Source organism: Cetorhinus maximus, chromosome 12, assembly GCF_964194155.1.
Source record: "Cetorhinus maximus chromosome 12, sCetMax3.hap1.1, whole genome shotgun sequence".
NCBI classification, from domain to species: domain Eukaryota; kingdom Metazoa; phylum Chordata; class Chondrichthyes; order Lamniformes; family Cetorhinidae; genus Cetorhinus; species Cetorhinus maximus.
The window spans coordinates 107,386,185-107,411,254 of record NC_135890.1 but is presented as its reverse complement, the minus strand read 5'-3'; the positions used below and the strand labels follow the sequence as shown (position 1 = coordinate 107,411,254).

The window sequence follows — 25,070 nt, the reverse complement described above, 5'->3', positions numbered from 1 at the left end:
GCAAGACGAGGATGGGGAGGGAAAAATTTGCACTTTTGGCATTAAGTGGTAACTCTAAGCAGTCCTCAGGGTAAGTGCTGAATGGCACTCCTAAACTATCTGATCACACACATCCAGATCAGATATAGTGAGGGCTGGATGAAAGTCAACGCTTCCTCCACTCTGCCCCAACCTTAAAATATTCCCATTGACATGGACGGCCAAGGTTTTGGAACTCAGGGCTGGGTGCATCTCAAAACCAGAGATTGAGCCACATATGATCAAGCAGAAATTGAATACCGCACCTAAAATAAAATCACAAACCAGAAGCTCCAGGTTGGCCTGAAAGCGCTCCGGGACCTCCTGGATCTATGGCATACAGGTAAAAGAAAATAACTTTCCCATTGATGGCATCTACTGCAGTGAAGAATCCTGAGGCTTGTCACCTGCTTCATTCATCTGAAATCATTTCCCACAGGGGTCCTTAAACAACTGGTAGCCCCTCATTAACACGTAAAAGGGGCCTGGGGCCCCGAATGCATAGAAAATGAGACCAACTAAGTTAGCAACAACTCAAATATCCACACGTATTGAGCATGGGTTGCCTATTGCTGAACTTGTTTTTAATACCTTAAATTTTTAATTTAGTTATTGTTAATTAAATAAACAGGCACAAAAATACCAAATTTTAGCTCATATTTCCATACTCTCTTCTTGATGATCCCACTGATCTGAGTTGGAATAAAACTTGGTTAACAAAGCTAGAAGAATAGGTTTATGATTGGCTGTGCAACATTGCAATTATCTAGCTACTTTAACATGGCAGCACTGCCTACTGTTTTAAGAATCTCTTAGGTAAGGTCAGTCTGAAAGAGCCCTTCCTGGTCAACTAGTTGACCTGGAGACAGATGTAAAAACTCACCAGCTCATGTTTTTTCATCCATTAAAGTCAATGGGTGGGAAGTCATGGGCTCAAAAGCAAAGAAGTGAGACTTCTATAGCCACCATGTCAGGGCCAGATCAACTGGTTAAGCTTCAAGAAACATATAGGTTGAAAACATACTGTACCATAATAGGGAGAAGTGAGTCCTATGCTATTTTAACAAAGGTGTCAACTTCTTTATTTTCAATGGTTGTTGCCTTTGTTGAAATAACAGAGAAACACATTCACAAGTTTTTCCATAACAGTGCATAAATCAACTTAACAGCAGTGCCTGTACCTACCACTTTATACCAGTGTTTCACAAGAAGGATAAGGCCCTTAAGTTTAACTGGACGCCGCTTTATAAAGTTCCTCTGAAGTTCAGTGAAGCATGTTGAGAATTCTCCTCCAATCCCATTGGCATTAATCAGGTTAACATACACCTGGATATTTGGGCGGATCCACGTTTGCTGACCTTTAGGCCAATGAAAAGGTGAAATCTTATTTTTCAGGTACTGGACAGTTTAATGCAGTATAAATTGCTAATGATTGATCGAAGACCATTTTGTATGGGCTAGAAGGAAAAGGAAGCTTTGTAATGCTGCAAACCAGAAATTAAAACAGAAATTGCTGGAAATACCATTTGCCTGGTATATCCAGAGGGTTCTCCTGATTTCCCCAAGGTAACTTTGGTAGAAAGATCAGAGAGATAGTGGGAGCAGCTGTTTATGCTGTTGCTTTGCGCATTCCAACAAGAGTATGGCAGGAGATCAGCACAAGCCCTACAGAAATTCTACCACAATATGTCTGACAGCATCAAAATAAAAGAGAAAGACAGGTTTCAAGTAGACACTGTGAAGCCAAATGTCCTCAGTCGTTTCAACAGGGGTAGCATACACAGATGGTTGGGTAATCTATTCAGAGGTGGGGTGAGGGGGTGAAGAGCCTACAAGAAAGTTATCAACACAAGAGACTCAGGGGGCCTGCACCTGCATTCCAGTTCCCCTGGACACCTATTTCAGCCCTGCAGGCCAGTACACTGAATGAAGAGGTGTACTGGCCTCTTGAAGAGCAGAAGTAAAATCCATCATAGGGAATGTGGGCTGCTTCATGGCCTGGACTCCAGTCATCATCTCCACTTCTATCCTTGAAAAGGTTTCCACCAGGAATATATTTCTTCGATGAATGGGTCTCATTTACAAAGGAAGCTGCTATTGTGGATTTCTGCGAGGGCTTGAAAACCCCATCCCTGCAGCTTGAAGCCTGAAACCAGACCTCCTGGCAGCCTTGGCAGGTGGTTACCTAAGATGCAGCTCTGGTGGCCATCTAGCCTTATGCTAAGGAAAATAAAGGGCCAACAATGGGTCCCATTTCTACAGAGGAAGGCAGTCTCACCGATGGAGGAGAGGTGTTGGAGGCTGATGGTGTGATCAAGGTCATGGTGGAGCCGGCCTGTAAGGGGGAGGCCTGGTAGGCAAGGGGCTGGGGCAGGTGAGCAGCAGAAGCAGCTGAATTTAAGAACTCCTTTTAAATGCAACTAATTTCCACCCAACCATTTACATTCAATATCTCATACCTAAAGCATCGAATGCTGGTAGAACATCAACCTCTATCGAATCAGACACCTCTCTGGATTGAAAGTGGAAGTTCAGGGAACGAGGAGAAGTAAAAAAGCCAGATGGAGAGGTTTTGGGCTCTGTCATGATGATCTCGAATGCGATAGATTGCTGGAATTCCTTCAGCATCTGTTGAATTATCTTCAAGATTTCACCCCGGTTTTGCTTCTGGTCTTGGAAACTTTTGAACTGGCTGATGAAGACAACCAGATCTGCATCCGAGCGATCTTTTAGAGCTGTTCCTTTTCCAGCAGAGCCGCCCTGAAAAGAGACGTGAAATAGCAACACAACCTTTTTAAAGAAATGATTAGAAAAATGCATTCTCTTTCATATCACCAGCTGGGGCCTAAATTCAATGTTAACCTTGTCAGCCCTTTATCCACCATTGCCATCTTTTGCCAAATCCAATACCAGACACGGAAAGGCGAGACAGGTGGCCTGAATTCTGATGTTTGCTTTGTATTTTCTTTTGAGTTTGAAAGGTCAAGGGGTGATCTAATCAAAATGTTACAAATGCTATTGAGATTTGATGGGGTGGATCCTCTCGTGGGGAGAAATCAAAACAAGGGGCTGTAATCCTAAAATTAGAGATGAGCCACTTAGGAATGAAACCAGGATGCACTTCTTCACATAAAGAACAGCAGAAATCTGGAATTCACTCAGCCAATAGGCTGTAGGTGGCGAGTAAATTGTAATTTTCACGACTGAGATTGATTGATTAACGATATTAAGGGATTTGGAACAAAGGGATTGAGATACAGATCAGTCATGATTTAACGGAATGGTGGAACAGGCTTTAGGGGCTGAATGACCTACTCCTGTTCCTCGGGGAAAATAAGGAGTCAGAAACTCATCTTGGGGTTGAAACAGTCCGGTTCAGCTTAAGAAGGTTGCCAGGAAGAAGGATGAAGCTGGCTGTAAGGGTCCTGAATTTTTGGTGGCAGCCTGAGACAATGGTCTAGAATTTCATCTATTTTTCTTGTGCTAAACAGTTTCCAAAGCATCCAATATCGTGCACAAGAAGTACTTGTTCATTACGAGTCAGAAGCGTGTTGCCCACCATATTGGAAAAAAACAAAAAATAATTAGCATGCACTGCCCATGCTGGGAACAGGTATTAAAACTTTGCCTATGGAAATAAGGAGCCAAAGGCCTTCACAGCAAGATGAGATTAAGGACAGGAGGATTTTTACGGAGGGTGTGATGACGACAATTTTGAAAGAGGTGGGTACAGTCCCTGAGGAGACGGAACTATTTACCATTAAGTAGGTACCTTGAAGCAAAGTTAAGTGATCGGCAGGAATGGAGTTGCAAGCAGGAGGTATGTATCATGTACAATATGATACGGGAATGGGCATAGGGGGAGATGAGGTAAAATTAGAGAGAAGCAGGGGCTCATATAAAAGGGGTTAGGGAGGAGATGAGTTGAGGGAAATATTTGGCCTGGCGGGAAGAGGTGAAGCAGCTGAGGTTGCTGAACTCTGGTGACAACAAAATCCATCTCATCCCACTTGCTGGTAAGGATAGATGAGGCTGGGAAAGGCATTTAAGGAGACAGCTGACAGTAGAGTGAAAAAAACCTGGGATTTTCTTTACCTTCCAGGATAATACTAGAGTAGTGGTCAGTTTTTACAGAGTGAGTCCTTGTAGAGCTTGATATAATCCAACCAGATCTGGTGTTAGGTGGACAACAAGTACATGGATGTTGGTGTTCCTTGGATGACAGAGTAAATATAGAGCCATAGTGGGCGGAACAAATGAAATACAAGTCAGTGAAGGGTTTACTGGAGATGAAGGCATTGAAAGTGGAGGGGAGGATATCATTCAGCAGATCAAAGGCTTTAGGGGCATCATGGCAAATTGATGCTGACAGGCAATAAAGTTGGAAGTTAGAGCCCGCAGCTTAAAGTGATGGAAAGAACTTACACATCCTCAGCCTTATATAAGAATTCTGTTTGGACTTTTGGGCACTATCAGCTCTGTCATTGGTTCCTTTCTTTCCTTTAATTTGCCCCCTCAATCCTCAATCTTTCCTGTTCTCCTGAAGATACTGATTCATGCTCCGCAACACTTTGGAATCTCACCTGAGTGCCCATCTCCTCCATGAACCTAGACAGTGGGTCTTTCCAGCTCATTTGGTAATGGAGGAGTGTCACAACCTCAGTTGATCCCCGTGACAGATACACATTGCACAGAGGATATTAAAAAGTGATCAGGAGCAGGAAGTTTACATCTCCCTTTCAATGGGCACAAAGACAAATTGTGGGCCCTGCCGCTGTACTTGAGGTTATATAACCAAGCCAAGACCCGGAATCAATCTGGAGCCCATCCCAACCTGAATAACTAAGTACCATGTCAATACAATTATTTAATGAGTCACCAAAGCTGCCTAGATTGTTCTCAATTGGTGATATTCTTTTACTAGTCTATTTCTGAAGAGCTGGGAATTCTGTTGGACTCACCTTCACTGTTTTAATGATTTTAACAGACCTGTGACCAGAGAAACATTTTTCCTTTAAAAATGTGCAGATCTTGTCGATAGTCTCGCCCACCTGCTGCTGGAACCTCTGGTCGGGTTGGAGATCATGAGATATAAGTGTATCCAAATATTTTGGAGCTATCTCATACAGATCCATCATCTGGAATATAAGGAATAACATTAGAATTAGTAATTTTACTTCCACTCAGGTAGTTCCTCAGGCTATGGTTTCACAAGTGCAAGTTCCTCTGCAGTGTCTGAGCCTGATCTACTTGCTCATGTATTTTCCTGCAGTGATCACTGGTACCTTGGTGGATATTTTCCCTCTCTATTCCAGGACTAACTTTGGGAAATGAACCTGGGTTCTTCCTAGTTTGTGTAGTTCAGAAGCACACTGAGCAATGCATTGACCAACTGAATCACTGAGAGGGCTTAACTAGTTAGAACTCATTAACATCAGTGCTCATTAGATATGGTCATGAATTGTATAGGAACAAGGAGATGGGATACAATATCCTGTCCTATTCACACAGATCCTTTGATGAACCAACTTTGTGTCTCTCCCTGATCTAAGTTGTCAGGTTGGTCTCAGCAATTAGCAGCTTTACGTATGGCCTCAGTAGCCATGTTGACTCAGTAGACATTGACAATGTCCCCAATTTTTTGTGAGCAGAAAAATTCATGTTGTCCTGTATCTGTGGCACATGTACCCTTAAAGCAACAATGGAAAGGATTGTCATGTCCATTTTTGGGACTGAAACACCCTTCCCATCATTTGAATGGGTTTCCTGCGCATAGAAATTTACGAGGGGAAATCAGGTCCACAATCCAGTTGGCTGCAAGCTGTTAAATGGGATGAGCAGAGAGCCCGAAAAGAGCCGATAGTTACTCCTGAAGGGAATGTTGCTGCAATGTGACAAATGGACTGATCACATGTGCAGTAAGGAAGGCAACAAAGTTTACGCTGATGACTTTGGAGACTTTATTGCAGAAATTGAAATAAAGGACAGTGATGATAAAAACAAAAAGTGCTGGAAATACTCGACGGGTCAGGCAACATCTGTGGAGAGAAACCGAGTTAATGAGCAGGATTTTTCAGTGCGGTGGCAGGTCCGACACGCCGACGCCATTGCGCTGAGTTGCGAAGTTCCGACTCTGGCACGCACCCGCCGATATGTAAATGGCCTAGTAAGGAACTAATGAAGGTAATTGTAAATGCTGCCCGTCTAACCTTAAGGTTGGCGGACGGGCAGGCGAAAAGGCCAAGCGGCCTTCACGTTTTTTAGGAAACCTCATCCACGAGCGAGATGAGGTTTCCTCAAGCTTTTATGAATTAAATTTAAACATTTTCATAAATATATAAACATGTCCCATCTCATGACACAGTCACATGAGGGGACATGTTTAAACAAAATTTTAAACCTTTTATTTAATAATTTCAAAAGCCCTTCTATCTCCCTCAGGCAGCTCCGTGCCTCAGGGAGATTGAAGCACTGTTTTCGCGCATGCGCGAAAGGCCGCTGGCCCCGGCTCTCCCTCCTTCCCCCCCCACCACCCGCACAGGTAGCGCTGAGCGCGGCTGCTCGCGTCTTACGCTGGGCAGGCCTTAATTGGCCCGCCTGCCTAAAATGGCGGCGTGGAGCCGATCGCAGGTGGTGATTGGCTCTGCGACTGCCCACGCCCGCCGAGCCCGCCCGCCACCTGAAAAATTCAGGCCAGTGTTTCTGGTTGATGATCTTTCCTCAGAGCGCAGGGTCAAGCATAGAACAGGACAAAAGACAGTGATCCTGTTTGATGCAAAGAGCAACCAACTGTCAAATGCCAGGCACTTGCTACATGAGTGGGCATCACAGAGTGGGTGAATGCATCCTCCCAGGCATGGCTGGGAATAAAGATTAGAAAGTACATCAAATCTAATGATACCACTGAAAACACAGATAACTTTGAATAAATGTCTACTCTCCTTCAGACACAGCATCGAACCCAAGGTAAATGTTGACCTACCCACGCGGGGGATGTGGTGGTATAGTGTCAGTGGTCTAGTGATCCAGAGGCCCAGGGTTATTCATAATATCTGGAATTGAAAACTAGTCTCAGTAATGGTGACCAATCATTGATTGTCATAAAAACCCATCTGCTTCACTAATGTCCTTCAGGGGAGGGAATCTGCTGTCCTCGCCTGGTCTGGCCAGCATGTGACTCCAGACCCACAGCAATGCGGTTGACTCTTAATGCCCTGGCAAACCACTCAGCTCAAATGCAACTAGTGAAGGGCAACAAATGTTGCTTTGCCTGCGATGCCCACATCCCACGAAAGGATAAAGGGAAAAAAGTCCTACACAGGACTGCATTGGAGTGTCAGCCTTGATATTTTGTGCTCAAGTCCCTGGAGGGAGAAACTACATTCTGACTCAGGTGAGAGATCTCCAACTCAGCTCAGCTGACAGTTTAGTTTTCAAAAGTTTTGAAGTAAACAACCTTCCAATCGATTTGATGGCGTCAACCCCAAGGCATGTTGCCAATAGAATTATCATTTAAGATAAATATTTAACATATTTACCTGGAAATTTTTCACAAGGTTAATGGTAACTGAACACATACAAACCGTAAGTAACTCACCTTTGACGCTGCAGAGATCGATATGCGAGCCGAGGTTTCATAAACTGCAGAGGATGTAGTAAGTTTCTATTCCCCGGGATTGCGACTGTCTGGTTCAGTTTCGATTTCCGTGCTCTCTCTCCAGGCATTTCCCAATCTGCCGCTGCAGTGTGAACATTGTTTGAGAGGGGAGGTTCCTACAATGACATAGGCAGCAGGGTGGATTTACCCCCGCCTCTCATTTGGATTACGCAATCGTTATATAAAAGACTGACTATAATTTCTGGCTGAAAACAATTACCTGCACTTTATACGGATGGAGGATGAAGTTTAGGAACTCACCAGGAAGGACATTAAAGAAAAAAAGCGAAAGACATTAAAGAAATTCAGTTTAGAGACGACAATCGTGTGTAACATGGAGACTAGTAAATTAATAAAAAAGGAATCTTGCGTTAACAAAGCGAAGTTATTAAAATTGGTTGTACTGCAACAGGCCTGAAAGAATGAAGCTTTGTACAGGGGAGGCGGCGGCATAGTGATATTTTCACTATACTAGTAATCCAACGACCCAGGCTAATGCTCCAGGGAACCTCGAATCCCACGGACAGGACAGATCCGTCAGGCCTGCAGGCACAGTGGTATATGGTTGAGTCGTCAACCTTGACTCCAGCACCCCCATGAAGTCTCATGGCATGACAGGGACAAGGAGAACTCCTGCTGAATGTTGAACACCATTTGGAGGAAGCTCTGAGGGAAATCCTGGTGGGGGACTTCACTGTTCGGAAGCAGCAGCACAGACCAAGCTGGCTGAGTCCTAAAGAACATAGCTGCTAGACTGGGTGGTGTGGGAGCTAAAATGAGGGGGAAAAGTGTACTTGATCTCATCATCACCAACATGCCACCAATGCAACTCTCCATGACAATAGCTGTAGGAGTGACCACAGCACAGTCCATGCGGAGATAAAATCCCATCATCACAAAGAGGATAGACCCCATTGTGTTGTGTGGCTCTACCGCTTTGCTAAATGGGATAGATTTCGAACAGGTCAAGATTGGGCAGAGGGCTCTGTGGGCCACCAGCAGCAGCAGAATTGTACGGCCCAGCATGTCCCCCACTCTCCACCCTCCTTAACAGCACTGTGGGTGTACCTATATCACATGGACTGCAGTGCATCAAGAAGGCAGCTCACCACCATTTCTCAAGGGCAATTAGGGATGGGCAATAAGCGATGGCCTAGCTAGCGACACCCACATTCCATAAATGAATTAAAAAATGAATGATAATAGAATTGCTCAGGCTAATGTAATTTATTCAGGCTGTATTTCAGTAGTAGATGTGCCATAGATGCATCGTGTCAGAAAGCTTCAGCACATATTTTAGACCAGCAGTTCACAATCTAGCGAATGGGGTTGTGAGGGATGTATATGTATATTGAAGTGAGATTGTCACCAAACCTCCAGATGCTAGCCATTTTACCAGATTGATTGTTAATCAGTTTAACTCAATATCTCACAATAAAAAGTGACAGGATTTGCCCTGGATCATCCCAGATCGATGACTACCTGGCAGAAAGGAAACCCCATTGTTCCAGCTAAACTCCAATGTTAACACAAATCCTAACCTGATAATCACATCAAGGCAATTTTTTGATTGACAAGGGAGTCAAGGGTTATGGAAGGCAGGTAGGAAAGTGGACTTAAAAGCACAATTAGATCAGCCATTAACTTATTGAATGGTGGGGCTGGCTTGATGGGCCGTTTGGCCTACTTCTGTTCCTATTTCCTATGATCTTATGTGATTAAATTTGATGGTGTTGAGTGGGGGGTGGGGGGGGGGGGGGGGGGGGCGCGAGTGTGGTAGTTTTCATCACCTGATGTTCTAACTCCAGCAAAAGACCAGTGGCACCCACAGCGAAAAGGCTGAAAGTGGCTGTTTATACCATTTCACTGAGTAGTCTACGGATCTCCCACCGGAGACTGGAAAAACCCCTGCAGAAATTCAGGGTCATTGCTTTTCATCATGAATTGTAGACCGTTGACAGTCTCTGTGGAGCTTATGTTTGTTTCTTCTTCCTTCTTCTCTTCAAGTTCTCTCATCGTCTCTTGAAGGCAGTGGCTCAATGCTGGACACAACAGTCAGATGATGAAACTTTCTGTAACATGAGTGAATGCATTGCCATTCACACAGTAGGTGTCCAATTTGCCATGTACTGACCAAGAATCCAAAGTGAGAGCACATTTTCAAAACGATAAAAGATAAAACCCTGAAGCTGAGGGTGATGTGCTTTTCATCACCTGATGTTCTAACTCCAGCAAAAGACCAGTGGCACCCACAGCGAAAAGGCTGAAAGTGGCTGTTTATACCATTTCACTGAGTAGTCTACAGATCTCCCACCGTAGACTGGAAAAACCCCTGCAGAAATTCAGGGTCATTGCTGAAAACGCCACCAGTGTGAAGCCCAGATCGATATCCCCCCTCCTCTAAGACTGTGCCCAGCAACTGCACTGAGACGCAGGCAGCATCCGGCACTGCCCTTGCCCTGTTTGTCACTCAGTCTCCCCTATAAGCCAGTGACTACTGCCCATGGCCGATTCGCTGTGTCTCAAATCCATCGCCAACCATGAGCCTGGTGGCCTGGCTGAGTGCAACTCCATCACCATGGTGCTGTGTAACAACCTGGACTCCAACATCAGCCACCTCAAGACCCTTAACCTGTAATTCTGCTGCTTCCTAGCCAAGGCCCATGAGCTGGAGCAGTACAGCTGAAGTAACAAAGTAAGGTGAGTACATAAAACAATAACATTTTTACAAAGTACTTTACAAGCACAGGTTTTCATTTTTATAAGATGTATTATATGATCTATATAATATGCCAACTTTACTAATTAGGTACTGAATGTAACTACGCAGCTTCATTGCTGTTTTGTTTTTATTGTATCTGGAATCGTGTTAAATTTCACGTGTTCAAATAGGCTCAAATTGGAAGATAGTTTGGGAAGCACTATTCTAGACTAGGGTCTAGTATTGAGGGAGTGAACATTGTAGGAGGTACTACTTTGATATCCTATTTGAGAGCCCATTGTTTTGATCAGCTTGCCAAAAGGCCAATCCAAGGAGTCTTTGAGGACCAGGTCAATTGAGCTTGAAAATCCTAACTTTTGCACCATGGCGATTCTAGAACGTAACACAGTGATTGTATTATTTGAATGTGGTGGATGTGCAGCTCAGTGAGTGAGAGCCAACCCAAAACATGGTTTTAGTGTGAAAATGCAAACCTTGTGAAGGCAGAATTGCAGATTTTATTGAAAGTTCAGTGGAAAGGTTTAATGCCTACAAGAAAACATATAGACAATGAAGTTAGTGACAAAAGAAATAATACAAGAAATATATACATACCAACCTAATCACAGCCAGATACAAATTCTATCCTTGTAACTGGGAAGCAATATTAAATATAGATTTAGGATCATTAAGACGCAGAGGAGGCTATTCAGCCCATCAGGTCTATGCTGGTTCATTGTAGAGTAACCCAGTCAGTCCCCATTCTATCCCTGTAGCCCTGCAAGTTTATATCCCTCAACTGCTGATCCAATTTCCTTTTACAATCACTGATCGCCCCTGCGTTCACCATCCTGGTAGGCAGTGAGTTCCAGTGCATCACCATCTTGCTGTCGAAAAAAGCTCTCCCTCACGTTGCCCTTGTATCGATTGCCCAAAAGTTCAGAAACAGGTGACACTAGATCAGTACGATGTGTGTAATCCAATTGCTTGCATCTGTACTTTGTGAATTTTTTGTGCTTCCCTTTCTACCTGCCTCATCCTCACATTTTTGAAAACTGTTCACATACTATCCACACCTCTCCACAAGAGCAACTACTGCAGATACTGGAAATGTGAAATAAAAACAGAAAATGCTGGCAATACTCAGCAGGTCAGGCAGCATCGGTGGAGAGAGAAAAACAGAGTTAACGTTTCAACACAATGACCTTCCATCATAATCTACTCTAGGGCAATTAGGGATGGCCAGTAAAAATGCTGGCCTAGCCAGCGAAGCCCACGTCCTGTGAATGAATAACAGAAGATTGTTTTCCACATTTGTCTTTCATATGTCTTGTTAAATCTCCTGTGGTCTCATCCTTTTCTCAGTTCTGCCATTTAACTATTTCCTGTTTTTTTTTATCATTGTATTTCTATTCTTCCCCCTCTCTATGTCCTGTCCTTGTTAAAGGCTGCTCTTGGCCATAGCTTTCAATTGTCAACTTTCACAAGAAGGTCAGAAACCAAAGTGGACACTTGCGTCCACCGATGCTGTCTGACGCGTTGAGTGTTTCCAGCATTTTCTACACGTTTTCACATTTCCAGCATCTGCAGTATTTTGCATTTTGTTTGAAAATTAAAGGTAAGAGAATGATTGACCGGTAGGTGAAACCCTTTACGTTAAATCCAACAAGGTGAGCAAGAGAAAGTCAGGAGAGCCTTTATAGGCATGAAGTAAAAGGTTAGTTATTCACTAAATATGATCTGGAAACCCAGAGGCAAATCTTATTAATGAATAGGCAGAATCATCCCAGATTTGCACTAAGTGCAGTGGTGGGTGTGAAAACGGACATTTTACCTGCTGTCCTCAATGGCGGGTTTTCGTGCCATATCTTCTGCTTCCCGCCTTTTTAAAATAAGCAGCCACAGGAAACACACTGTCTCGCTGGTGTGTGGCCTATGAATCGCCTGCCACACCATTACCTCACCACTTCCTCACTCTTGGTGCCATATCTAAACTGCAGCCACACACACAATCCTCAATGCTTGCAGCCCAGGACTGCTCCAGTGAAGACATGGCCCTGAAACCCATGAAGAGTTCAGTGAATGGAATGCGTTTTGTAGACCCACTGTGATGTCCTCCACTCTCCCACTCTGGCCACAGGAGGTCCACCAATCTCACCACTCCGGCTTGGGAGGTATTGGCAGTGGTGGTCAGTGCCAATGCAGCTCAGGTGAGGTTGGCCATCCGGTGCAGAAAGAGGATGAATGATCTGATCTGTGCCACCAGGGTAAGGCAACCATCTTATCGCTCTAAACTCTCACACTCACAAGGCAGTCACACACTCACCGGCATCTCACTCACTGCGAGCTCAAGGGACATCACCACTCACTCTCTCACACAGACCTTCACATTTCCACCTGGCCTCATCTCCTCTGGAGACTGCCTCCTCAGCCCTAACCATCTTGATCAACGTGTAGCCCCACACGTATCCCTGGATACCCTCCTTCCCCAGTACAGCCTTCGCCCATCAGCCTCTTTCCTTGTCTGAGTTCTCCCCCTCCCCCAAGCAAGCCCAAGTCCTGCAGCCATTGAAAAGCCACCTCCGCCTTACGGCAGATCTGGTAGCTATAAACCTGCCCGTGAGCACCCCCTAAAAGAGATGTGGTGTAGCCTGCAAAGCCTGGCACTGATGACCACAAGTGTTGCCCTAAGCAAGGTAGGCAAAAAACTTCAAAGTCCTGAGCGCAGTGCAGCTCGCCAGATGCACATTACTTATGTAGAGTTGTGAAACATGTCAGTGTGATGGTGCCTGGATGATCCAGTGTGGGGGGAATGATTCCAGTAAACAGAGCTTATAATGAGATGCTAAAGTATTGAAATTAGGTTCCCGATGTGTGGCGGCGGGAAACGCGGCCCCGCCATTGGGGGTGGAGCGGATGGTTGCAAACTGGTTTCATGATGACGTAAAACCAATTTTTGGCCTTCTTGCCATATTGTCTGCTCACGCCCACCATGATGCCCACTGCCAACAGGACTGGAGGATTCCACCCAATGAGTTATGGCCCTGATTGATCAGCTCACTATTATCAAAGATCTTTATTGTGCAGCATTAGATAGTTAATCTACTGCGATATTGTGGAAACAGATTCAACAGTAATCTTCAAAAGAAAACAGGATATATACTTGAAAAGGAGAAATTTCCAAGGGAATATGAATAATTGGATAGCTCTTTGAAAGAAGCGACACAGACATGATGGGCCTAATGGCCTCCTTCTGAGCTGTTCAACTCTGTGATACTAAGGTTATTGTAATACATCCAATTTACTCCACAAATCTATTCACCGTACCTTAGTATGTAAGCAAACTTAAAATATTCATAACAGCTAATTAAAGCAAATGAATCCATGATCTATGTGAATAGAATCAGTCAAATAATCGATAATAATTTAAAGAAGCTTTATTTATTAACTGCTGCCAATACATAATGTAAAATAAATGTAAATGATTGTTTTCCAGTTAATTGCCATTTCTTCAATGACTACATTTAAACATGTTTCAGAATTCAGAGGATCACATCCACTCTAAATCTTCCTTAAGTTTGATCTCATTTGCATACAAATTCTATTTAATTTGTACGTATTCTCTGACACAGGAAGAATTAATATGCAGTATGTATGTATGGTTAAATCTAATTCTAATTCAATTCAGTTGGTATTATGTAATAGTGAAATTCACTTTATAGTCATTAGTTTCATGATTAATTTTCAAGTCTCCTTGCCTACACGGAGACGTAAGTTGATGGTGATGTTGGAACGTTGCTTAATGCAGTAGGATTCCAGTGTGCGGCCGTCTTCTAATGATATCGATCCATAGGTCAGGTAGTATTGGCTCGATGAAAGGGGCTCCTGAGATTCAATCTTATTTCTCAGGCTCAAAACCTTGTCAGTTGCGGATACGTCAAGTGTCAGGTCACACCCATCTGCAGTCCTGACGCGTATCTGCATTGACGTTGTGGTGACCAGATGGAGCCTTGCATCAAAGAACGCAGCCTGTGTGAGGGGGGGGGGAGGAGAGTGATCAGGAAGGGTGTGAACTTCACGAATACGCGGGAGTGAATGCTGCATAATATCCCTGAGGCAGCCGTAAGAGATATGAAAGAAAATAATTATAAAAATTAAAAATATACTGAAACATGTCCCCACGTGTGATTCTACCACATAAGCAGGGACATGTTGTTATTTAAAAATTAAAGATTTTATTTTATTTTTATTTGCACTTGGAAAACTCGTCCGCCTGTGGATAAGGTTTCCAAAAAAAATACAAAGGCCGCTTGGCCTTTTCGCCTGTCCGCCAGCCATTAGGTTGGGCAGGCAGTGAAAAATTTATGTTAATTAATTACTTAATAGTCTTAATTGCCGGCGGGCGCACTTTGGCTCCAGTGCACACCCGTTGGCCGAAATATTGTATCAAAACTTTATGATTTATTAAAACTTTTTTACCTGGACGTCCCATGCTCGAACGTGAGAGACACATGGCACGCTCAGACATTTCTTAGCCTCATCCACCATGACATACCATCCAGCAGACAAAGCCACATTTCCAGTTGGGTCAGCTGGGTCAAGAATTATTGGCCTGAAAAAGAAAACTGTTCCAAAAACAATTATTAACCATAGGCCGGGGTTTGCTGGCAAAATAATGACAAGTTTAATGGCGCTCATTGTTATTATTGTGGAAATCACCCAGCAATTCACGCTGGGAAAGAGAAACCCCATGAGTTTGGAATCAGCATAAATTGCTGGATGATTGGTGTTGTTCTGTCGGTAGTTTCACTGTCAGCCAACTTGTGTATTTGAAGGAATTGCTATATTTGTGTTTATTTATAAGTTAAACTCTCCACAGAAAGTTAGGGCAGGAATTCTCGCTTGTCACCCGACCTGAACGAGCATAAAATGATGCATGATATTTGCGGTGGGCACGTGCAGGAATTGGCAGTGCGCCCACCGACAATTAACAGGCCTATTAAGGCCATTAACAATCTAATTGATTTAAATCTTTTGCTGCCTGTCCAACCTTACGTTTGGCGTTCAGGTGGTCACCTACTTGGTCCAGTAGGTACACAGATGCTGATATCTGCAGATCAGTTCAAGGACTGGCTGGGGCCCTTCAGCTGTGCTGACTCTCTCCTGCCCTTTGCCTTACTCCCAGGCATAGATAGCCAGCAGCTCCACTCTGTACTTAGCAGGAAGCCATCACTATGGGAAGAATTTTCGGGTCGGTGAGTGGGGGTGATGCCCGCTTGCCTGACGCGTAAAATGATGTGCGGTGACGTCGGGCGGGCGTCCCGATGTCACCGCGCATCATTTAGATCTTCAGTTCGGCGGACGCACAGCCGCATCAGCTGCACGCCCACCAAACTCTCAAAGGCCTATTAAGGCCATTAAGAAAGTAATTAAAGTTGTTAAGAATGCGGCCTTCGCATTTATCATGAACCCTCATCCACGGGCAGGATGAGGTTTCATGAAGGATTTATTAATTCAATAAAACATTTTCAAACACTTAATAAATATGTCCAAGCTCATGTAACACTGTCACATGAGTGGACACGTCTGAAAAATTTTTCTCTATCTCAAATAAAAACTTTCACTTCGAACTTAATCTCCCTGAGGCAGCTCCATGCCACTGGGAGATTTCTGTGCTCTTTTGCGTGCAGCCCCGACTCAGGGAATCGCCCCCCCCAACGCCCGCACAGGGAGCGCTCAGTGCTTCCTGGCGCACGTCACGCTGGGCGGGCCTTAATTGGGCCACTCACATAAACCAATTGGTTTTGTGCCCCCACCCGCCCCTACACAACCCCCCCCCAACTCCAACGGGGGGAAATTTCTGTCCCATCTCTCAGCTCAGCCTTTACGGCCAAAGCGACCTTTGCATTTTTTACGAAACCTCATCCACGAAAGGGAGGAGGTTTCGATCCGTCATTATAAGAAAATGATCACACTAATTTCTAACATGTCCTTACTGATGTGACAGAGCCACATGAGAGGACATGTTTCTTAACATCGTAAAATGCTTTACTTGTAATTTTTCATAACTTCAGCCGCCTGAGGCAGCTCTGTGCCTCAGGGAGCTTTTCCTACACACACTTGCGCGAACTTGCACTCTCGCCCTCCTCCCCTTAATTGGCCCGCCAGATTAAAATTACGATCCAGCCCCAATCGCGGACAGTGGTCGGCTTCCCAACTGCTTCCGCTCGCCCCTGCTGAGCCCACCTGATGAGGGCAAAATCCTGCCATTAGTGTCCCAATCAGGCACCTGATCCAGACAGCGCAAAACAAGGTGATGTTGGTCAATCAGGGCTGGTGATTGTTGTCCAGAATATCACCAAGTGGTCTACTCCCAAAGGATGATAAACTGTGCCTCATATCTTCTTCCATTCAAAAGGAAACCAGCCCACTTGTTCTCGCTCTGTATATTGATGTGAAAACTCATGCTGGCTCCCCTTAAACTCAAGGATACATGAAATCCCAGCATAGGGAGTCCTTAACCTCAGCCTCAGCTTCTTCAGTGGCCTTGTTTGGGCCAGGAAGAGGCTCTGATCCATTTCTCTGGAACCATATCACTGGTTCAATTCCGTATCAGTGACCTAAGATCAATAATATACCCTTCCTCCTCTGTAATTACATTATGATGTTAATTGTATTAATTTGTATTTTTATAGCAGTTTAAAGATTGTAATTATCTTAAGATACCTGGGGAAGAATACCCCCCCCCCCCCCCCCCCCCCCACCACCACCCAGTGTGGGGGAAGTTCAGGTGCGGGCGCGTGTAACGTTATGAAAACTGTTGCCTCTTGGGCACATTTTCACAAAGAACAAATGTGTTGGATTCACTCTCACTCTAAACATTCAGCTGCACATTCATCACATTCAAATGATGCAGCCAACATGTCACTTATTCGACACCCCATGACGCCAAAGTTAGGGATGGATATTAAAGACCAACTGAACCAGACCCTAAAAACGCCCTGAATCAGCCCCCTTAATTGGGAAATGTTCAAAGAAGTGAATCAGCTCTAATTGCTTTAGTTTTAAATGTAATTGAAGATTACCTCTTGCCACTGAGTTTCTTTATTAGAAAGTCTGCAAAGACTCTATTCTTGACGTTGTAGTTCTGAGTCCAGTAGATGCACAGATCCTGATATCTGCAGATCAGTTCAAGGACTGTCCGGAATCCTTCAGCTGTGCTGAATCTCTCCTGCCCATTGCCTTGCTCCCAGGCATAGATAGCCAGCAGCTCCACTGTATACTTAGCAGGAAGACGATCGCCATGTCTCAGATCAGATTTCCGTGGCTTGACATGCTAGAGCAAATGGTTGATAAATGTAAATATACAAGATATTAAAAGTACTCACTCCTCCTTCCATCCTATATCTTTGCTTCCATATATTTTACTTCCATCATTCTTCGGAAACCAAGCAACTTTCTTGATAGGACTGGTTGAAGCTAGACCTAGTCTAGTGCTGCCACCTCAGCATCCACTAAGAAGTCCACAAGATCTGCCCAAAGTGGCCTCATTCCAACTTTTTCTCCTTCTATTGGATGAAATGCCAAATCTCCATTCAGTATCTCTCCACAAAGATAAGGCTGAGCACACAAACTGTCCATGGGCAAATTGTGGACATGATCCTACAGAATAGTGCGTTGGAGAGTCAGGGTTTAGATTCCTGCCGTCCCTGCCCTGGGGTTAGAGGCAAAGAATGGTGGGTTGGGGCAGGAGTTGGAGTGAGTTGACACTAAGTTGGCATGGGGGTATGAAGAGGCATGGGGTGTGTGTAGAGGGTCATGGGTTGGCATGGACGAGGTATAGGGAGTGTGTGGGAGGGTGAGGGGGCAAGGGGTGAGGTAGGAGGGATGTTTTTTGTTCTGCAGGCCTTGCGTCCATCCCGCCTCTGCACCCGCTAACCTCTGCACTCCTTCTGTAGTCACCCGTTCCAACTTCTATTTCAGCTATGCCTCCCTTCCCTGACCAAAAACCTGACTGGCAGGCAGAGACTTTTAAAGATTGGGTTCACTGAGCCAGGAAATCTCCCAACCCCAGGGCAAAAACCTGGGCCCTACTCTCATCTGGTCCAATCTACACACTTTGGGTTTCACACACCCAGCTGACCAAAATCCCACTTCAGTGGAGGCAGCTGGTGATTTATACCACCAGCTGCGTCCATAATCCACCTATGCACAAACCCCAGCCCAACTTCATTCCCACCTCACGAAAATGGAAAGTGTGGTGTTTGGGGGTGGGACTTCCTATTTCCGGGCTTGTCCACCATTTTCAACATGGCGGAAAGGCCCTCCATCATGGTGAAATCCAGGCCTCTGTTTCTCTCCACAGGCGCTGCTAGGCACGATGAATATTTTCAGCACTTTCTGCTTTTATTTCAGATTTTCAGCATCCACAGTATTTTATTTTTGTGTTGCTGCTGACACTCCTGTTTTTGTATGAAAAATGATCAGCTGACAGAAGTACCAGGCACTTCTGGTGACTAAGGAACTGAATCATTTGCTTTAGAAACGGAGGGGAAATGAAATAAATTCAGACATCAACATTACTGGTTAGATTTTGTTTCTTTAAGTTAAAGTGTTTGTATCCTAAACTTTCCATCAGCATCATAATACCAAACTGTTAACGCCAGTTAATAATGTCAATCCTAAACCTAGGCTAATGTCCCACTTAAAAAGCAACATATTCTCCCTCAGCAACAACTCTAATAACCAAATATAGAGCTCAACTATGGCATCATCTTAACTAGGAACAGGACATGTGATAAAGCAAAGCTGATAACACCCACTGTTTTTCTTGATGGACGGCAGAGGCTATTGGAAGAATTAAAATTAAACTTGAGCTTTAATGATTTAATAACCGCATCAATTCTTACTTAATGCATCGAATGTTGGCAAAATATCAAAATCCACGCTGTCTGAATCTTTCTTCTTTGATTTTATTGAAAAGCTCATCGATTTTGGTGGGCTGTTGCTGTTCGGTATAAAATTGATACTGATATCACTGATCTCATAGGCAATGCTCAAAGCACACTTTTCCAGCATTTGCTGGATTCCTTCAAGGATTTCATGCCTGGTGTTCCTCTGGTCCTGGAAACTCTGGAAACAACTGAGGAAGACAACCAGATCCGCATCTGAACCGTTTCTTAAAGCTGTTCCTTTGCCTGACGACCCTCCCTGAGGAGGAGGGAAAATAGACAATTATTTATGATTATTTCAATGACTGGTGAACTTACCATTACTGAAATGTGGAAGAGTTATTGAAGCCATGCAGACTATCTGTGTCCTTTAGGCTCAATTTTCACTGCCATTTCCCTTCTGATTTTTGTTCTCTTGCCCTCTTTTTGTGAAGGTGCTGACTCTTAATGAGACAGAGGTCTAGAAGCCCACTTCAGCAATTCCCCAAACATTACATTGCTGTAGTGTTTCCATCCCTCCATCCTCCTTAACCCTAAAAAAAGAGAGAGAGAGAGGAAGAGGCAGTGCCTTCAGGAGTGCACCAGACCTGCGAGGGACACTCTTCTGAAAGTGGATTTTAAAGGTAAAGCAGCTGATTGGTGAGTAAATCCTGGAAGCAGTCTTGGAGGGAGGAGCACCGGAGCGGTGAGTATAAATCTAGCTTACGTCGGGGATTCGTGGCCTTGTCTCCAGGGAGCAGACTCGGAGAGAGGAGCACCGGAGCGGTGACCTCAGGGCACAGAGTAACTGAAGCTAAAACTGAAAAAATGACATCACAGGAAATCTGTGACCTGATTGGTTGGTAGGAAATCTGCACCAAATTTGAAAAAAAACACTGCAAAGCTGATTAATAAATTAATTATGTAAGTCGAGATGGCTGGGCAGGGGATGTGCTGTAGCTGTATGATGTGGGAGCTGGCAGATCCCATTGCGAGGCGCAGTGACCACATCTGCAGCAAGTGTTGGATGCTGGAGGAAGCCGGCTCAGAATTGATGAGCTGGAGTCCAAGCTCTGGACGTTGCGGCACACCCGGGAGGGGGAGAGTTACTTGGACACTTTGTTTGGGAGGTGGTCACACCCAGTAGATTAAGTACCTCAAGTTTGGTCAGTGGTCAGGGTCAGCAGGTTGTGACTGCAAGTGAGGCAGGTAGAGGGATCCTGTGTTCAGGAACAGAGGAGCCTCAGCTCTTGACCTTGTCCAACAGGTACGAGGTACTTGCTCCCTGTGTGGATGAGGAACAGGGCTGTAGGGAGGATGAGCCAGCTGACCACGGCACCGTGGCACAGGAGGCCATTCAAGAGGGGGGAGCAAAAAGACAAGTGGTAGTTGTAGGGGATTCTATAATTAGGGGAATTGATAGCATCCTTTGTAAGCAGGATCGAGTGTCCCACATGGTATGTTGCCTGCCTGGTGCCAGAGTGAAGGACATCTCTGACCGGCTTGAAAGGATATTGGAGAGGCAGGGGGAGGATCCAGTTGTTGTGGTCCACGTCGGGACAAATAACATAGGTAAGACTAGGAAAGAGGACCTGTTTGGGGATTATCAGGAACTAGGAACTAAGTGAAAGAATAGGTCCACAAGGGTTATAATCTCCGGATTACTACCCGAGCCATGTGCAAATTGGCATAGGGACGCGGGAATAAGGGAAATAAACACGTGGCTAAAGGAGTGGTGCAGGAAAGAGGGTTTCCATTTCGTGGGGCACTGGCATCAGTATTGGAACAGGAGGGAACTGTACCGTTGGGACGGTCTCCACCTGAACCGATCTGGGACCAATTTCTAGTGAAAAGGGTAAATAGGGTGGTCAACAGGACTTTAAACTAGAAAGTGGGGGGGAAGGGAAGGGTAAAACTCCAAGAAGTATGACTAATGGGAAACAAAGCAGCAGGTTAGCGTGTGGAGGGGGTGGATTCAACTTCATGGAAAATTATGAAAAAACTGAAAAGAAAGGAGAGCCCAGGAGAGGTTATTAAAGTCTCCAGAACACAAAATAGGACAGAGTGTTTGGAAAGGGCTAGGAATCTAACTTCAAGCACATCAGATAAAGGGACGACAATGAGAAAGGGGACGGGAAATACAGGACTGAAGGTGTTGTATCTGAATGCACGCAGTATACGAAATAAGGTAAATGAGCTTGTGGCGCAGATTAAAATTGGCAGGTATGATGTGGTGGGCATCACGGTGACATGGCTGCAAGGGGATCAGGAGTGGGAGCTAAATATCCAAGGATATACATCCTATCGAAAAGATAGGCAGGTTGGCAGAGGGGGTGGCGTTGCTTTGTTAGTAAGAAATGAAATTAAATCGATAGCAAGAAATGACGTAGGGTCAGATGATGTAGAATCTGTGTGGGTAGAGTTGAGGAACCGCAAAGGTAAAAACACCGTAATGGGAGTTGTGTACAGGCCTCCGTACAGTAGTCAGGATGTGGGGCACAAGATACACCAGGAGATAGAAAAGGCATGTAAGAAAGGCAAGGTTACAGTGATGATGGGGGATTTCAATATTCAGGTAGAATGGGAAAATCAGTTTGGTAGTGGATCCCAAGAAAAAGAATTTGTGGAATGTCTACAAGATGGCTTTATGGAGCAGCTTGTGGTGGAGCCCAATAGGGAACAGGCAATTCTAGATTTAGTGATGTGTAATGAGGCAGATTTGATAAGGGAGCTTAAGGTGAAGGAACCCTTAGGAGGAAGTGACCATAGTATGATAGAATTTACCCTGCAATTTGAGAGGAAAAAGCTGGAATCAGATGTAATGGTATTACAGTTGAATAAAGGCAACTACAGAGGCATGAGGGAGGAGCTGGCCAGAATTGACTGGGAGATGAGCCTAGCAGGAAAGACAGTGGAACAGCAATGGCAGGAGTTTCTGGGAGTAATTTGGGAGACACAGCAAAAATTCATCCCTAGGAAGAAGAAGTATACTAAAGGGAGGACGAGGCAACCATGGCTGACAAGGGAAGTCAGGGACAGCATAAAAGCTAAAGAGAAAGAATACAATGTGGAAAAGAGCAGTGGGAAACCAGGGGATTGGGCAGCCTACAAAGACCAACAGAGGACAACTAAAAAAGAAATAAGGAGGGAGAAGATTAAATATGAGGGTAAACTAGCCAGTAATATAAAAGAAGATTGCAAGAGTTTTTTTTTAGATATATAAAGGGTAAGAGAGAGGCAAAAGTGGACATTGGGCTGCTGGAAAATGATGCTGGAGAAGTAGTATTGGGGAACAAAGAAATGGCAGAGGAACTGAATAGGTACTTTGCGTCAGTCTTCACGGTGGAAGACACGAGTAACATCCCCAAAGTTCAAGAGAGTCGGGGGGCAGAGGTGAATATGGTGGCCATTACCAAGGAGAAGGTGCTAGGAAAACTGAAAGGTCTGAAGGTGGATAAGTCACCTGGGCCAGATGCATTACACCCCAGAGTTCTGAAGAAGATAGCTGAAGAGATAGTGGAGGCGTTAGTGGTGATTTTTCAGGAATCACTTGAGTCAGGGAGGGTCCCAGAGGACTGGAAAATCGCTAATGTAACCCCCCTGTTTAAGAAGGGAGTGAGGCAAAAGACAGGAAATTACAGGCCGATTAGCCTGACCTCGGTCGTTGGTAAGATTTTAGAGTCCATTATTATGGATGAAATTTCAGAATACTTGGAAGTGCATGGTAAAATAGGGCAAAGTCAGCATGGTTTCATCAAGGGGATGTCATGCCTGACAAATCTGTTAGAATTCTTTGAGGAGGTAACGAGTAGGTTAGACAAAGGAGAGCCAATGGATGTTATCTACTTGGACTTCCAGAAGGCCTTTGACAAGGTGCCGCACAGGAGGCTGCTCAGTAAGATAAGAGGCCATGGTGTTAGAGGCAAGGTACTAGCATGGATAGAAGATTGGCTGTCTGGCAGGAGGCAGAGAGTGGGGATAAGGGGGTTCTTCTCAGGATGGCGGCCGGTGACTAGTGGAGTTCCGCAGGTGTCAGTGATGGGGCCACAACTTTTCACTTTATACGCTAATGATCTAGATGAAGGAACTGAGGGTATTCTGGCTAAGTTTGTAGATAATATAAATTGGTGAAGGGACAGGTAGTATTGAGGAGGCGGGGAGGCTGCAGAAGGATTTGGACAGGTTAGGAGAATGGGCAAAGAAGTGGCAGATGGAATACAACGTGGGGAAGTGTGAGGTCATGCACTTTGGTAGGAAGAATAGAGGTATAGACTATTTTCTAAATGGGGAGAGAATACAGAAATCTGCAGTGCAAAGGGACTTGGGAGTCCTAGTCCAGGATTCTGTTAAGGTTAACTTGCAGGTTGAGTCGGTAGTTAGGAAGGCAAATGCAATGTTGGCATTTATTTCAAGAGGACTAGAATATAAAAGCAGGGATGTGCTGCTGAGGCTTTATAAGGCTCTGGTCAGACCACATTTAGAATATTGTGAGCAATTTTGGGCCCCGTATCTCAGGAAGGATGTTCTGGCCCTGGAGAGGTTCCAGAGGAGGTTCACGAGAATGATCCCAGGAATGAAAGGCTTAACATTTGAGGAACGTTTGAGGACTCTGGGTCTATACTCGATGGAGTTTAGAAGGAAGAGGGGGGATCTGACTGAAACTTACAGAATTCTGAAAGGCCTGGATAGAGTGGACGTGGGGAAGATGTTTCCATTAGTAGGAGAGACTAGGACCTGAGGGCACAGCCTCAGATTAAAGGGAAGACCTTTTAGAACAGAGATGAGGAGAAACTTCTTTAGCCAGAGAGTGGTGAATCTATGGAATTCATTGCCACAAAAGGCTGTGGAGGCCACGTCATTGAATGTGTTTAAGAGCGAGATCAATAGGTTCTTGATTGGTAAGGGGACCAAAGGTTACGGGGAGAAGGCGGGAGAATGGGGTTGAGAAAATGGCAGAGCAGACTCGATGGGCCGAATGGCCTAATTTCTGCTCCTAGGTCTTGCGGTCTTATGGTGTCAACAGGCTATTCAACCATATGGGGCATCACAGCCTAATCTTGTCCACACTGAACAGGATTGGGAATCCTGGGCTGATTATTCCCTTTTGTCTAGCACTAAGAGTAAATGTGACAGACTGACTGCACTGACTTTTCAGGCCCTGCTGAAGTCAGGGACAGAGCTGAATTCAAAATGGTCGGCAGCCGGTTTCCAGACACCATTCCCATATTGGCCATTTTGGGGGAGGCGGGTTTGGGATCCCGGCTAAAATGCCCAACCCAGAAGTCAATTAGGTCAACTCATTAAGATCTTTGTTAACAGTGGGTACGAAAGGCTGATTCAGATTCCAGGCAGTCTCCACAGGCATCCAATGGCTGGGAGAGGGGGCAGTGCCCTAAGCAGGCAGACCCCCTCCTCCCCCGGACCCGTGTGCCTGGTGCAATTGCAGCCAAAGAGCGAATCGACCCTCGTTCCATCAAAAGCCCCACAGTGGCGGCCTGGCTCATTTCTATACTTCTTAACTAAATTTTTCAATTGGCTACTGAAAGAGCACCTCCATGTTGAAGCACCCTCTTAGTTACTTACCTTCTGCTATAGCCAGGTGGTCCTCTCAAGCTAAAAGGCCCCAGATTGCCCCTCCAGCCTTGAGAGCCCACCCACTGCTCTTAACTGGAGGAGGGACCTGTCTCCATGTCAATTAAAAGAGCACTCTGGGCAAAATCCCAAAGAGTGACTGGTATCCCTCTGGCCCCAGGATAAAGTAACA

General features: G+C 45.0%; 2 protein-coding genes across 4 annotated transcripts in view; one reads left to right on the top strand and one right to left on the bottom strand.

Moving 5' to 3' along the window:
- LOC144687812 (uncharacterized) overlaps window positions 1-22,591 on the top strand; it is a 64,457-nt gene extending 41,866 nt beyond the window's left edge. Inside the window, exons 1-3 of one of the 3 annotated variants that reach the window (XM_078554328.1) lie at window positions 9,741-10,375; window positions 19,762-21,026; window positions 21,256-22,591. In XM_078554328.1, the coding sequence (XP_078410454.1) occupies window positions 21,300-22,529 (1,230 nt within the window). In that variant the 5' untranslated portion in view covers window positions 9,741-10,375; window positions 19,762-21,026; window positions 21,256-21,299 and the 3' untranslated portion in view covers window positions 22,530-22,591. Of the gene's footprint in view, window positions 1-9,740; window positions 10,376-19,761 lie in introns of those variants that run through there. The other 2 variants (XM_078554326.1, XM_078554327.1) reach the window with 2 other exon arrangements.
- LOC144688012 (2'-5'-oligoadenylate synthase 2-like) overlaps window positions 1-25,070 on the bottom strand; it is a 36,267-nt gene that overhangs the window by 10,182 nt on the left and 1,015 nt on the right. Inside the window, exons 2-10 of the mRNA XM_078554665.1 lie at window positions 19,293-19,586; window positions 17,462-17,712; window positions 14,856-14,988; window positions 14,135-14,405; window positions 9,555-9,717; window positions 7,557-7,623; window positions 4,980-5,156; window positions 2,478-2,778; window positions 1,204-1,376 (exon numbers count right to left, since the gene is read on the bottom strand). Coding sequence (XP_078410791.1) covers window positions 1,204-1,376; window positions 2,478-2,778; window positions 4,980-5,156; window positions 7,557-7,623; window positions 9,555-9,717; window positions 14,135-14,405; window positions 14,856-14,988; window positions 17,462-17,712; window positions 19,293-19,586 — 1,830 coding nt within the window. The remainder of the gene's footprint in view (window positions 1-1,203; window positions 1,377-2,477; window positions 2,779-4,979; window positions 5,157-7,556; window positions 7,624-9,554; window positions 9,718-14,134; window positions 14,406-14,855; window positions 14,989-17,461; window positions 17,713-19,292; window positions 19,587-25,070) is intronic.